The sequence below is a fragment of the Coloeus monedula genome (assembly GCF_965178545.1).
Source record: "Coloeus monedula genome assembly, chromosome: 9".
NCBI classification, from domain to species: Eukaryota; Metazoa; Chordata; class Aves; order Passeriformes; family Corvidae; genus Coloeus; species Coloeus monedula.
Genome location: NC_138789.1, coordinates 30378333 through 30391912, shown reverse-complemented (window position 1 = coordinate 30391912; position 13580 = coordinate 30378333). Strand labels below are relative to the sequence as shown.

The window sequence follows — 13580 nt, the reverse complement described above, 5'->3', positions numbered from 1 at the left end:
CGGCTGAGCTTCCCGGGAAGGCCGAGGTCATTGGGAATGCAAAGCCCCAGCTGGGGTAGGAGGAACTGGAGTGTTCAGTGCCCCCCAGCCAGAGCCCTCCCCCACTCCCATCCTGCTCCCCATTATTCTCCACTCAAGCTGAAAGCCACAAGGGCTTTTCCTCGGCCGCTCCGTGTCAGCCAGACTTGGGAAGCTCCGCAGGAATTGCTGAGGGATCCAGGAAGGCACAAAAGCCTCCTGCCACAAAGAGCCCTTTCATGTGGCCGTGTGTCCATTAAACACGTCCTGGTAATGTGCATATGTTCTATAAAGTGATTATAAAGTGAAGGCTCAGTCACTAACTCAGCTGCACAATAAGATTTTTAAGTCTGTCACTGGAAAACCAGGATTTGAAGAATTTGAGTAACACTCAGATAGGCCTGGTACCCACTACGACCGCTGAATGTGGATTTTCCATGTCTTAATGCTTTCATCTCTTTATTTGGTGACACTCAGGCACCTCACACTGTTCAGGAAAACATGGAAAGGAGGATTCAAGCCCTGACAGTGTTCCTGCATCAAACATGATGCTCTCAGGACACTGGAATCGCTGCTCCGGCAGAAAACAGAAAGTTTTCTGTTGGAAACAGAAAGTTAATAAATAATCAAACAATAGAAATAATAGATCAGATCTTGCTGTTACGCCATGGATCAGGATGATGAACTGGTGAGCTGCCACTCCTGCTCTTATCACCACCAAAGCAGTACACAGCCACTTCATCCTCTTCCTCCATCTTTTCCCTCCCTTTCCTTTTCCCACAGGGGCTCAGCATTTCCCGAGATTTTGGATAACTAAGATAGGTAAAGACTCCTGCCAGCTCTGTGGGAAAGCACGTTATCTTCTGTCCATCAAAAGGAAAAAAAAGTTTTTAAAAAGTAATTTTAAAAAAAAATCTTTTTTCTTTCTACATCATCAAAGCAAACCAGAAGTTGGGAACACTCCCCAGTGTGGGTGTGGCTGTGGGCCAGCTCTGCATTCCGGCCTGTGCAAACCACAGCCTTGCTATAGCAAGGTTTCCATATTTTAAATATATTTTTAGACGTAGGGCCCGATGCTGACACTGGCTCTAACTTCATTTCTGAGCAAGGATCCCAAACAGGCTGTGAATCTATTTTCAGGATTAAAAGGAAATGTTGTCAACCAGCAGCAGCAAAACTCCAGTCCAGCTCCTCATGGGACATGGAGGAAGAGCGGGTAGTTGCAGAACTGCTGGGGTTTGTCATGCAAACCATTATCAGGTGTGCACTTCACACATCCAGATTTCTTCCAGGAATAGAGAATTCCAGACTGGTTTGGGTTGAAAGGTCCTTAAAGGTCATCTAATTCCACTCTCTGCCATGGGCAGGGACACCTTCCACTGTCCCAGGCTGCTCCCAGCCCCAATGTCCAGCCTGGCCTTGGGCACTGCCAGGGATCCAGGGGCAGCCACAGCTGCTCTGGGCACCCTGTGCCAGGGCCTCACCTCCCTCCCAGGGAACAATTCCTTCCCAAGATCCCATCTAACCCTGCTCTCTTTCAGCTTCAAGCCATTCCCCCTTCTCCTGTCCTCCATGCCCACATCGAAAGTCCCTCATGGATATCTTCCATCAAGCACAAAATCCCTGGGGACCTGTTGCCATCACATTCTTTATTCCCTGTACCATTGGGGAGGTCCTTGCCACACCAGAGCTGCCATCAGGCCACCTCAGCTCCATTGTGCAGAGGGGGGCCAAGTGCTTGCCTGGTGCCATGGGCAGAGAAGTGGCCTCCAGCACTCCAATGGCACTGGGAAGCAAGGAGACAGGGAATGGCAAACAGGGAATGACAAAAATGACACAAAACAAGCGAAGCAGAGGGCAGGAAATGGTGGAGTGACACAGGAAAGCAGCAGAAATCCAGCCCTGCTGCTCCTTCCCCCTGCACAGGAGTTTGAGGTACAAACTCCATAGAAACCCCCTGTGCTTCCCAAGGAGCCACAGTCTGGGATCAAAGGCTTTGAACAAGCAGGGACATTTTTTGTATCGAAGTTGCAAGAAGATGAGGATTAATAAAAAATAGGGAGGAGCCTGGATTGAGCCTGACCCACAGGGTGTGTACCTACACTATAGGCACATCAAGAACAGCAGCTTTCTTTACAATTCCAAAGAATGCCAAATGAACACATTCCTTCACTAAATATTTTAATCACTATCATCCCTTTCGAGCTGCTTATTTTTCCTCCTCTTTATCCTGCCTTTTCAGGCTCCATGAAGCCATCCAGACAACACACATGGAGCAGGTCTGACGTTTCAAACGAGCCTGCCCAGAGCAGCTCTGCATTCATTTCATCCCCACTCCACATCTTCCCTCCCCAAAACAGCTGCTGCACCTTTGCTCCTCAAGGAGAAATCCACCATTCCAAGCACTGAAAACCATGGCAATGGATGTTGGGTTTCATTTATTTTTGGAGGCGGAGCTTCTATTCTTGGAAATGTAGGAAAAAGCAGCGTTTCAAAGTCTGAGGTTGCAATTACCAGAACGTTTTTTTTAAAAAATGTATTTCTAGACTTTCAGCCAACCACTTGCTGAATAAATACATAAATATGAAGGGGGAGGCAAAATTCTATTTATGTGACATCACAGTGAATCGATATATTAAAATTCATGAGACTGCATTTCTTACCAAATAGAAATAAACAACTTGTTTAATAGAAATAGAAATGACCAGTTATCTCCTATCATGGCTATGCTGGGGTTATTTTAATTTTGGCTTTGCATCCAATAGTTTTAATGGAAATACAGCATCATCAGTATGTCAGTATTTAAAATTTCAGAAACCAAACACAACTTTTGGAATAAAATTCCGTGTTCCCAGTGGTGAGCTCAGCACAGCAGGGGCTCCTCTGCCAAGAACAGCTGGATCATCAGCAAACTGAATTTAACAACTTCAAGACCCACAAGCACATCCATCAAAGCAGCTGCTGAAATGATCTAAGGATTGTAAAATATAACAGCAGCAGAATTCAAAAGGAAGAGTCAGAATATGATAATTCATAATTACAGTTTCATTTCGGTCAAAAATAAAAATCTAAAAGTAAGACTTCTTGTTTTCCCCAATTGCACTAATAAGCAGTAATTCACAAGAGAAGGTTGGCTACTTAAGTGCCATTAGGTTTGTATTTGCAACCTCCACCTTGGTGAAGCTCATCTAAAGCTAAAAAATTCTGACAAGTTTGCAGTTTCCATGCTCTTCCTGCAATAGATGTGAATATTAACTTTCTTCCATTTTTTTAATCACAACCTCCTTCAAGGAAGACTCAAGAGGCTGTGTACCCAGGAATAACATTTTCTAATTTTAATCAAACAGATCAAAGACTGAAATTTACAGTTTAAAAACAGCTGCCTGACCACAGCTGCATAATGTGATAGACAAGCATCCTCAGTGCTTATTCCTGCCTGCACCAAAAAGTGCAGCTTTCCCTGCAAACTCCACCAAGCCAGACCAAGGGAATAAATCCCACATCACACCTGGCAGTCCTGGAGAGCCACTGGCAAAAGGAATGAAAGACAACTATGAAATTCATATTCCAGACAATTCATTGGGAAAACAGTGTGCCCAAGGAAGTCAAACTACCTACAGCTGTAGCTTATTTAAACTAAATATGCTTTCATTGTTAAAACTGCTAAGTGTATTAGAAACCCTTCTATTTTTATCCTTCAATGCCTTCCATACCACACAAAAATCCTATCCCCAGAATGTTGGTTTGGCCCCTCTGGAATACACCTGTCCATGAGGGCTCCACCAGACTGCTGCCGGCTTGAAACTGAACCTGCAGCTCATGCAGCAGCTTCAGCCTCCAGTAACAAAAGAGGAACTGCAATTCAGGATCCACAGAGTGGAAGTGGCTTTTCCTCCTCATTTCACACTCCTTGCAACGATGGGAGATTCTGCCTCCCTCTTATCCTCCAAATAGTGTTTAGCAAAAGTCAGAAATCCCACATGATTCCAATATTGGAGAAAAGAGGAAAAACAATCTGCTAATTTTTCAATTGACCATGAACAAGGCAAGAAAAATATCCTGGATGGGACCTCCTTCTGTACCAATTTTCCATCAGCAGCTGCCCCTGTGCTGGTTTGCAACGGACAGGCAGCCACTGCAAGCAGATACTTCAGGAAAACTTACTTTTGCTCCCCCAAAATGCACAATTCCATAGCCACACCATGGAGTCCATTGTAAGGTACTCCCAAAAAGCTCTCCTGGCCTCCAGCACATCCAACAGCTCAGCAGCTCCTGCAGCCCAAAAAGCCTCACAGCACTCGTTTTTCTCTTCCCAGCAGAAGTCAAACGCAACCAGTCTGTGCTGAGGACTGGAGCTCCCCCCTGTTCCCAGGGTTTGGGAAGCACCAGGAGCTGAGCCATCCCACGCTGGAGCAATCCCACCTGACACCCAGCACCAGGAACGGCCCCCGGGCAGGAGCAGCTCTGCTGTCACCCCACAGCTCTCCTGCAGCTGCAGCACTGCTTGACCAGTTCCCAGTTTCCCATCTGTGTCACATGGAGGGGGAAGGACAAGGAATAATCACTGGCAGGGCGGATCCCACAGCTGATCCCTGTGCTCACACGGCTTCTGGGAAAGGACTGGGGGAAAAGTGCTCTGATTTGGATAAATCCCAGACCTCGTGCTAACTCACCATCCATTCCAGTGTCAAATGCTGCTCTGACACGCCTGCTCCACACAGTTTGGGGTTCCTTTCTTTTCCAACAAATAAAAGGCAAGGAGCTCTCCTGGCTCTCCGTGTGGTCTTCCCAAGGTCTGGGAAGCCTTTTCCAACCTTGGCTCAGAGCCTGCTCCAGGCAAACGGGCTCCCACTACAGCTACTTTTGGGAGTTTGTCCCCTCTCCCCCAGCCCATCACCACAAACACCTCCTCAGATTTTGTTTGATTTAACTTCTGAAGTGAAAGTATGGCCCAAGAGGAAATGTTTCTACTTCTTCCTTTGCTGAAAGGGACAGAAGCAGGGACTGAGCAGGGCCAGGGAGGTCATGGGAGCACCTCAGCCCTTTGGTGTGGTACCATCACATCATCTCTGTCAAGCTGAACTTATCACCACATGCAATTTGGTGTGAAATCCCCAAAAATCAGCACAAAAATAACCCTACCAGGGCAAACACAAGATATTCCACTTAAGGTGTTCCAGCTCCTAGAAACTTTTATGGCAACTTCCAGATGTGTCTATTTTAAATCTTTTTTCTTCCCCCCCAGCCTCATTCCCACCTGTGACAATCCTAGGTATAGCCAGAAATTCCTACAGCATGGCAGGGGTATGTGCAAAAGAAGGTCAAAACTGGACAGGGAGCACTGGCCAGAGAGTTCTGCAGACATGCTGGAAGGAAAATTACATTGTTTTATTCAAAAGGTGAAGGGGGTTCAAATCACACAGTCCAAGTTGTGCAAATCCATGAGCTCAGAGGCCAGCAGCACTGCTTTTATCAGCTGCTCCTGGCTGGGAAGCTGCTAAAGGGAGATGTAATAGTTTGCTTTTACTAATTATTGTAAGTGTGCAAATATACTTTTGGAAAAATCACTTGGGAGACGCTCCAGAGTCCTTCGAGGCAGTTGATAAAGCAATACTATTAACACTTTTCCTGAGATTGGAAATGAGTGTTCCTGATTTGTGGCATCAGGATTATTTCAAAAGTCAACTCAGATTTTCACTGCTAAACCAGACACATAATTTCATCCAGATTTCTGCACAGGGAAGAACACACAGAGCACAGGATTCAAGCAATAACTTGGCTTATATTTTATATCAGAAAAGGCAATTCTCCACAACAGGCATTGCATAAGCACTAATGTTTTTATACTCTGTTTTCCATGGAAAAGAGAACACAAGGATATCCTTTCAGATTTCATTAACACTGCATGTTATTGAACAACAATAAGCTACAGGAAAATGATGATTGAGGAATGCTGGCTCTATATTTTTACACTTTATTCTGCATTAAACCACCAATACAAGAGCTATTAATCAAAACCTCATTTGACATACAAAACAAAGGGTGATACATCAGATAAGTTACTTAAATTTCAATTATTAAGTTATATTGTTCATGTACAGAAAAAAATTTTTAAAGAAAAAAATTTCATATTTTCCTATTCAACTGCATCAAAATAACCATTCCTGGGCCATTACCCAACCTTTAGTGAAATTCCCTGATCCATGAAGCATTGCCATTTCCAGGCTTCACAGGGAGCCAGGCTCAGGTAGCCCCGAATCCCAGTTCCATCTATGGAGTGCCCTGACAACAGAAATAACAAAATTTGGGGCACTTCCTTAGAACTGGGCACTTCCACACAGGAGGGCACTGAACTGACAAGGCTCCAAGCATTTCTCAGCCAATTTTTTCCCAATAATTGACAGACAAACAAAAAAACCTGTTTGTACGTAATGCTCCCTTTTAATATACAACTATAAAAGAATAACTGGGAAACACACACAAAAAAACTTAGTCTTTTTTTCCAATTCAAACACAGCTTACCTCTCTGAAAGAAAAGAATTTCTCGATGTTTTCTGACAACAAAAATTAGGGTTTTTTTCTCCCCAGTGCCTGGCCAGGCTACAGCAGCAGAGCAGCCTCTCAGGCACCAACCACTCCAAGAAAAAGTGGGATAACACGGCTGCATTTCCTCGTGTGCCTTCCTTCTGTTATCAGCCCTGCCACAGCTGAGATTCCCAATCACCTCCCAGGATATCTGAATTCCTGCTGTCCCACGCCGGGACAGCTCATTATCTGCCAGCCCACCTTGCTGCTCCACACTCCCAACTTTTATCTGGCCGGGCCAGCTGCATTCCCGGTGTTTGAAGTGGAATGTCAGCCTTTGCTCGTGCCACATCACTAAGGACGGCCCGAGCCTTTGAAGAGACAACTCAAAGCCTAATTAAAAATTCAGATTCGGTCTCCCTCACGCAGCCATTCCTGCTGCCCTTCCACCAGGACCTCTCGCTGTCTTTTTGAAATGTTTCATGTCGGGGGGGAAAAAAAAGAATATGTGTGGAAAAGGATGAAAAACTTGGGCTGTCAGAGAGCCTCGAGTGAAGCTGCTGTAGCTGGATTCAAACTAAGACATAATCATGTAAAACAGATGAGGTTTTGCTCCACTGGTTTCTACTCTGTAATTATTACCACAGCACACACTACTGCCAAGTAATATTAAAATAACCCAAAAAGGTATAATCAAACACTTAACAGCCTTCCCTACTTAGGTTTTTTTTTATTTCAGCTTCACAAGCTAAAAATAATAGGAGAAAAAAAAAAGGAAACAGTTTTTTGTGCTGTCATTTGGCTGAGGGTGCACAAGGTCCAGGTTTCAGACCTGGAGGATGGGGTGTTTTACACCACTTGCTATGCAAGTACCTCACAGTCATCACAGATTTATTCATAAAGATCCAGCAAAAGAAGTGGAGAAATGTGTGAAACTCCTGATTTCAGAGATGGAGAATCACAGCTCTGGAATTTCAATTGGTGTGCAGGACAGCTCAAAATGGGATTTATCTCTTCTAAGTAGTAAATCCATTAGCCAGAAGACAACCCCATTGGAAAAAAAATAAATACTGCATTCTGTCAGTGCTCATTTTCAAAAGGATTAAATAAACAGACAGTTCTAGTGACTCCAACTCTTTGCCATCACCCAGAAATCCTCAAAGAATGTGGATTTTTCAGCCCATATAAGCCCCTGGACATCTCCCCGTTTCTGTGTCGTGCTTGTCTGAGCACAATCTGTTCTTCTAGAAAAACATATGGCCAGACAAGCTATTAGGAAGATAAATAAATAATATGCTTGCCAATCAATCAGCAGAAGCCTGTACTAAGCTGTTATTTTACACATCGCTGCATCACCTGATGTATCAAGATATTATAGCATGCACAGTATTAACATTAAAAACGAACAGGAAAAACATGACCAGCAAACTGGTTTTTTTTCCAGGTTCAACATGCATGGTTTTGATTCCAGCCCCCAAGATCAGTAACAGACAATGAGAAAGGGCTGTGCTTCCTTCACGGAGTAAGAGTTAAGGATTAAGATGGCAGAGCTGCCTTCACAAATATTCAAGGCCCTCTGGGCCTACAACTTTTGTTACTGTCTGGCTGGAAACATCAACATGCATTTTGAGAGCTATAGATGCATTTAATGCTTTTCATCTTCAAAGCATTTCTTACTCCTTTCAACTCTGGCTGCAAGTAGTATATCCCTGTTTTGGAGATGGAAACATTACCTTGCCCCACACTATCAAAAAATATCCCTCACCTCACCCAGAGCAGATTTAGAGAGTTAAACCTTGCCAAAACCAAACCGAACACTCACAAAAGTTCTGATTTACTCTTTTCCTGCCTTCACCTCCCAACTAAAGAATTTCAGTTGTTCCAACCAACAACCTACCCTGTAATTTCAGCCAGGTCCGAGAAGCCGGGATCAGACGAGCCAGGTAACAGGGATGGTGAAACTCCACCCAACACATCAGGTCATGCCACAACCACCAATTCAGTTACAATTTTAGTATAAAAGGGCTCTTAACTTTGAATTAGTGCAGAGTGTCAGCTCTGCCCAGGAGAATATATTACAGGACTGTCACACAAGTAGTCATTGACCAAGCTGCAGCCCTTGGCAAGCGATGCCATGGGATATTTAGGATGCAGTTCGCTGAGGAATGACAAGGAACGCAGCAGGGCTCACAGAGCTGGGATCGCACACTGCCTCCCAAGGATGTAGCCTGCTGCCCAAAGGTGGTCCCTGGAATGACAGGGATGCTGGCAACATGTGCTCTGGCTATGGAAAAAGACGAGGGAGAAGTTCCAGGTGACTGGTACAGCACAACCCAGAATCCAGCGGCTTCTCCAGCACCCTCCGTCCTGCAGGAGGGAGAGGGAAGATAAGAGATTGTGGTGAGGCTGTTTCCGGTTGATTTGGGAAATCCCTCTGGGCAGAACCATAAACAGATCACCTCTTTTGCTGAGGGCAAAAATCCATGTAAGGATGTATATGTACACACCACTCATACCCCAATATGTGAAAGGGAATACACAGGATATTAAGACATAGCAACATCATTAACCAGGGGTTTGGCAGAACTGTAACACAGAGGGGGAACAATAATTAATCAGAGCAACAGAGAAAAATCAGACAACTGATGAACTTTCTGTATTTAACCACTCCTGGAGAAACAGCACACAGGCAGACACCCAGGAACCCACACACACTGCAGAGCCCAGCACGTGTTCTCACTAAGGGAATCCTTGGTATGGTACAAATACGGAAATTCTAATTGGAAATTTAAATAAGAATTTATGAAGCTGCTGTTCAACACATTCAGCAAATGATGCAACTCACGAGTTGTCACCTACACTACATGATCCTCAGCAGCTCTAGGCAGTACCATTCAAGGAATAAATTTATAAATGAAACCAGAGCACTTGCATGGGCGAGGAAACAAAGCACTGCCCAAAGGTAAGTCAGACACTGCCCTCGTGCAAGTCTCTGTAAATAGACAGCAGTGGTGTGAGTGCCAAAATCAATTGTCAGACTGGTGCTGCCACCAGACACCTCTCTCATCCTCAGTCTGCCTCTAGCTTCAGCCTCTATTCCAGAGGTACCTCACTCTTCTCAACAATGCAAAAATAATGGGATTTCATGAGAAACAGTCCTCACTGCTGTTGGACCAGCACCATGAAGTGCAGGTAGAAGGAGAAGGTGTCACAGGAAGGACACGCCGCACAGAGGAGACAGAGCTCGTTTAGAGCACTGCCAGTGCTCCCGCACAAAGCTGATTTATTTCCTATCTCACAGCTTCCACGTTCAATACTCCCTGCCCCTTCTCACAGGCATTTAAGGCTCACACATTCCATGGCTCTCCTCTTACCTCTTCCACTTGCTCCTCTGGTGGCTGCTCTAGAGACTCCACCTCATCCTGCCTTCCTGCACTTCTGGAGGCTCCGTCTACACTTTCCTCTTTTCCCAGACTCAAAACACACCCAACCAACCTCTCACCTTCACTCTACTGAAACATTTCCACCTGCTCCTGCACTCATTGGATGCTTCCTCCCCACCTCCAGCTCAGACCTACCCTTCCTGCAAAGCCCTCTGGTGACACCCCCTCCTGCCTATTGCCAGGATGTGCAGATGTGGGAGCCACAGCTGGCACGGACCAGAGCATGGGGAGAGCACGCAAGGGAAGCATTAAATCCTGCCACTTCCTCCTCTCTCGTTTATGAAGCAAAATAAAATCGCAGCTCGCCAACGGCTGGATATCAACCCTTCCTGATGCTACCACAGCTTCCCCTCACTAGTCCTGATTTGGGGCCGTCCTCCGTGTCACCCTCTAAACCAAGGACAACACCCTTGGGATTTGTATCCAGTTAAAGCTAAGTGTTCTCACTCCCCTTTCAAAATCCCACACCTCTTTTCTGCCAACACAACCTGTTTGCACCAGCCCAAGCATCCCCACTGTGCTGGCAGCCCTCACGTGGCACTGGGTGTCCACCACCACTCACCAACAGCCCTGAACAAGCAGGGAAAAAAGGGAATTCTGGGCCAGCTACACCCAGCCCCGCCTGAGCAGGCTTTGGAAATTTCAGCCCTAAAATCAAGTGAGAAGCACGGGCTGCAGTGACACAAGTCATAACATTTTTTGTTCTATTGTAGGAGGTCAGCAGAGAAGCTTCTAAAATCAGGGGAGGTTTGTTCCCACCGGTTTTTAATCTTAAACAGCTGTAATAATGTTCCAAGGGGGAGCAAAGGACAGGCTGAGCATTAGCGTGATGGGAGTTGAGACAGCCAAAATATGAAGCATATAAAAATAGAGCTCAGTATGAAAAGGGTTTCAGTTTAACTACCGGTTTTACCACATTAAATTACTTCAGGGCCTTAAATATCCAACTAATAGTAAACAGAGTTTTAACATTATTTGCATCCCCGTGCACTGGCATCCGGATTGTTCCCGAGCTTGGATCATCAGTACAATTCTCGGAAAGAAAAGCTGGCTCATCCTATAGTTAACTTCTGTAACAATGTATATTTTTATGAGCCCTTTTTTTAAATACAATACACGTTGAGGTGATCGCATTACAATTTTTTTTAACGCCAGAAACGGATTTAGCAATGCAATTATACTGACTTCATTTGCATTAACAGAGACTCCACCAAAGCAAAGGATTATGCTTACATCTTTTGAGGGGAAATACATACATGCGTATGCACGGCAGAAGGAAAAAAAAAGTGACTTCCTTGAATTGAGTACATCAATAATGTACCTTGTTAAGTGAAGTCATTTAAATCCGCGTCTTCTTAGCATCAAGGACAAGAGACAGCTCAGTGTTTGCCCGGACAAAACAAGCCCTAGGAGGCCGCCCAGCACAATGATAGTCCAGAGGTGAGAGAATGCAGCCAGTTTAGAGAAGATAAAAAGCCATTTGGGTAGAGACCCCCGCTGATCCTATGAAAGTGTCTCCTTTTCAATTTGGGAGGCTTTTAAAACTGCATTTGCTACTGACCATACCTTGCCCTGAAAGCCGCCTGGGATCCGATTTCACTTTTTCCCCCCCGGAGAGGGTCGGCAGCCGCCCGGCTGTACCGCAGGTACCAGCGCTGCCTGCAAGTCCCACCAGCCCCTCGCAGAACACCCCGCAAACAACACAGAACTCCCGGCAGTGAGAATAACCTTCCTCCGAGCCCCGCCGTGAACCCAGCATCTGAATAAACTCCTCCGGCCGCACTCTGGGGCCGGGAAGCATCGCTTCCCCCGAACGCAGCGCTCTCGGGCTGCCCGCAGCTCCTGCCCGCGGGATGCTCGGGCGGGACCGGCTCAGCCCCGAGTCCCCAGCCCGGAGCTACCCCGGGGCACGGCAGGCTCAGCTCCGAGCCCGGGCTCGGACCCCTCCGCAGCTCCGGGAGGCGGTTTTGGCTGCTTCTATTGTGTAAATTACAAATAAACCAAGAAACTGCCCGCGCCCCGCCGATACGGCCCCGCTCCCCTTCAGGCGGGGGAAGCGGGGCCGGGGAGAACGGGGGCCGAGGGAAGCCGGAGCTGAAGAGAGCCGGGCCAGGGGAAGCCGGGGCTGAGCAGAGCCAGGACTGAGGGAGCGGGGCCGGGAGAAGCCGGGGGAAGCCGGGGCTGAGGGAGCGGGGCCGGGGGAAGCCGGGGCTGAGGGAGCGGGGCCGGGGGAAGCCGGGGCTGAGGGAGCGGGGCCGGGGGAAGCCGGGGCTGAGGGAGCGGGGCCGGGGCTGAGGGGAGCCGGGCAGCCCACGCAGAGGGGAGGGAAAGTTTGAGAAGAAGAAAAGAACCAAGGGAGGGAGGGAGGGGGGAAGAAAGAAAGAAAGGAATGGAGAGAGAAAGGGCAAGGCAGGAATCGAGAAGAGCGTGTGGAAGAGGGAGGGAAGGAAGGAAAGAAGGAAGGAGGGAAAACCAGGCGAGGCGCGGGCCGGGCCGGGCCGTACCTGCATGGTGACGACCCTCAGCTCCTCGGTGGCGAGTTTCCTCATCTGGCTGGCCAGGACTTGCGCCTCGTCCAGGATGGAGAACTCCGCCTCGGCGGCGCCCAGCGCGCACAGCAGCGCCAGGCACAGGAGGCCGAGCGGCCCCCGGCCCCCCCGGGCAGGGGCAGCGGCGGCGCGGGGCTGCAGCCGCCCGCCGCCCCGCGCCATGCTGGGGGAGCGCCGCGGGCACCGCCTGCCCCGCTCAGCGCCGCGGGCCGCCCGCCATGCAGGGGACGGCGGCGGGCGCTGCCCCGCGCCCGGCTCCGCGCTCACGGCGCTCCGCGGGCCCCGCGCTCCGCGGCCCCGGCGCTGGCGGCGAGCGGCGGCGGCGGAGAGACGCAAACTGCGGCGCGGAGGAGGAGCGGGAGCGACGGGGCCGAGCGGAGGCGCCGCGGGCAGGGGGAGGCGTCTGGGGCCGCCGCGCTGCGGGCGGGGGCCGGGCCGGGCCCCCCGCGCCAGCCCCGCCCCGGAGGCCGCCGTGCCCCCGGAGCGGGCGGGGGGAGCGGGGACACGGAGCAGGGGACACGGACTGGGGAGGGTTGTATCGGCCGTGAGTGTGTTCCAAAAGCCAGCGCTCTGCCTCCTTTTATTTTTTAAAATATTTTTTAAACTCTTTTAAAACTTTTTTTTTTTTCCCCGTTTATTTATTTTATCAGTGTTCAACGTCTCCTTTCGCAACCCCGAGCACGAAGCCATCCGTCCCCGGCACCGCCCAGCACGGCCTCGTGTCCAGCCTTGGGGAAATGTTTGTCGTGCAACTGACATGGGCAATAAACGAGTAAATGAATGAAAGGAACGGCGGCAAAGCCGAACCCACCCCATGGCACACACAGCTGCACTCCCTGGAAGAGCGGCACGGATAAGACAGCACGCCAAGGAGAAACATCCCCTTTGGGGCAGGAAATCAAAGAATCACAGAATGGGTTGGATTGAAGGACCTTAAATTCATCCTGTTACATCCCTGCCATGGGCAGGGACACCTTCCACTGTCCCAGGCTGCTCCAAGCCCTGTCCAGCCTGGCCTTGGACACTGCCAGGGATCCAGGGGCAG

At 48.5% G+C, this 13580-nt stretch overlaps 1 protein-coding gene across 1 annotated transcript in view; it reads right to left on the bottom strand.

Moving 5' to 3' along the window:
• Window positions 1–12697, bottom strand: part of CACHD1 (cache domain containing 1) — a gene marked incomplete at its 5' end in the record, with an annotated part of 87453 nt that extends 74756 nt beyond the window's left edge. The window contains one exon of the mRNA XM_082287511.1: window positions 12491–12697. Within this exon, the coding sequence (XP_082143637.1) occupies window positions 12491–12697 (207 nt within the window). The remainder of the gene's footprint in view (window positions 1–12490) is intronic.
• Window positions 12698–13580: the final 883 nt, after the last annotated feature.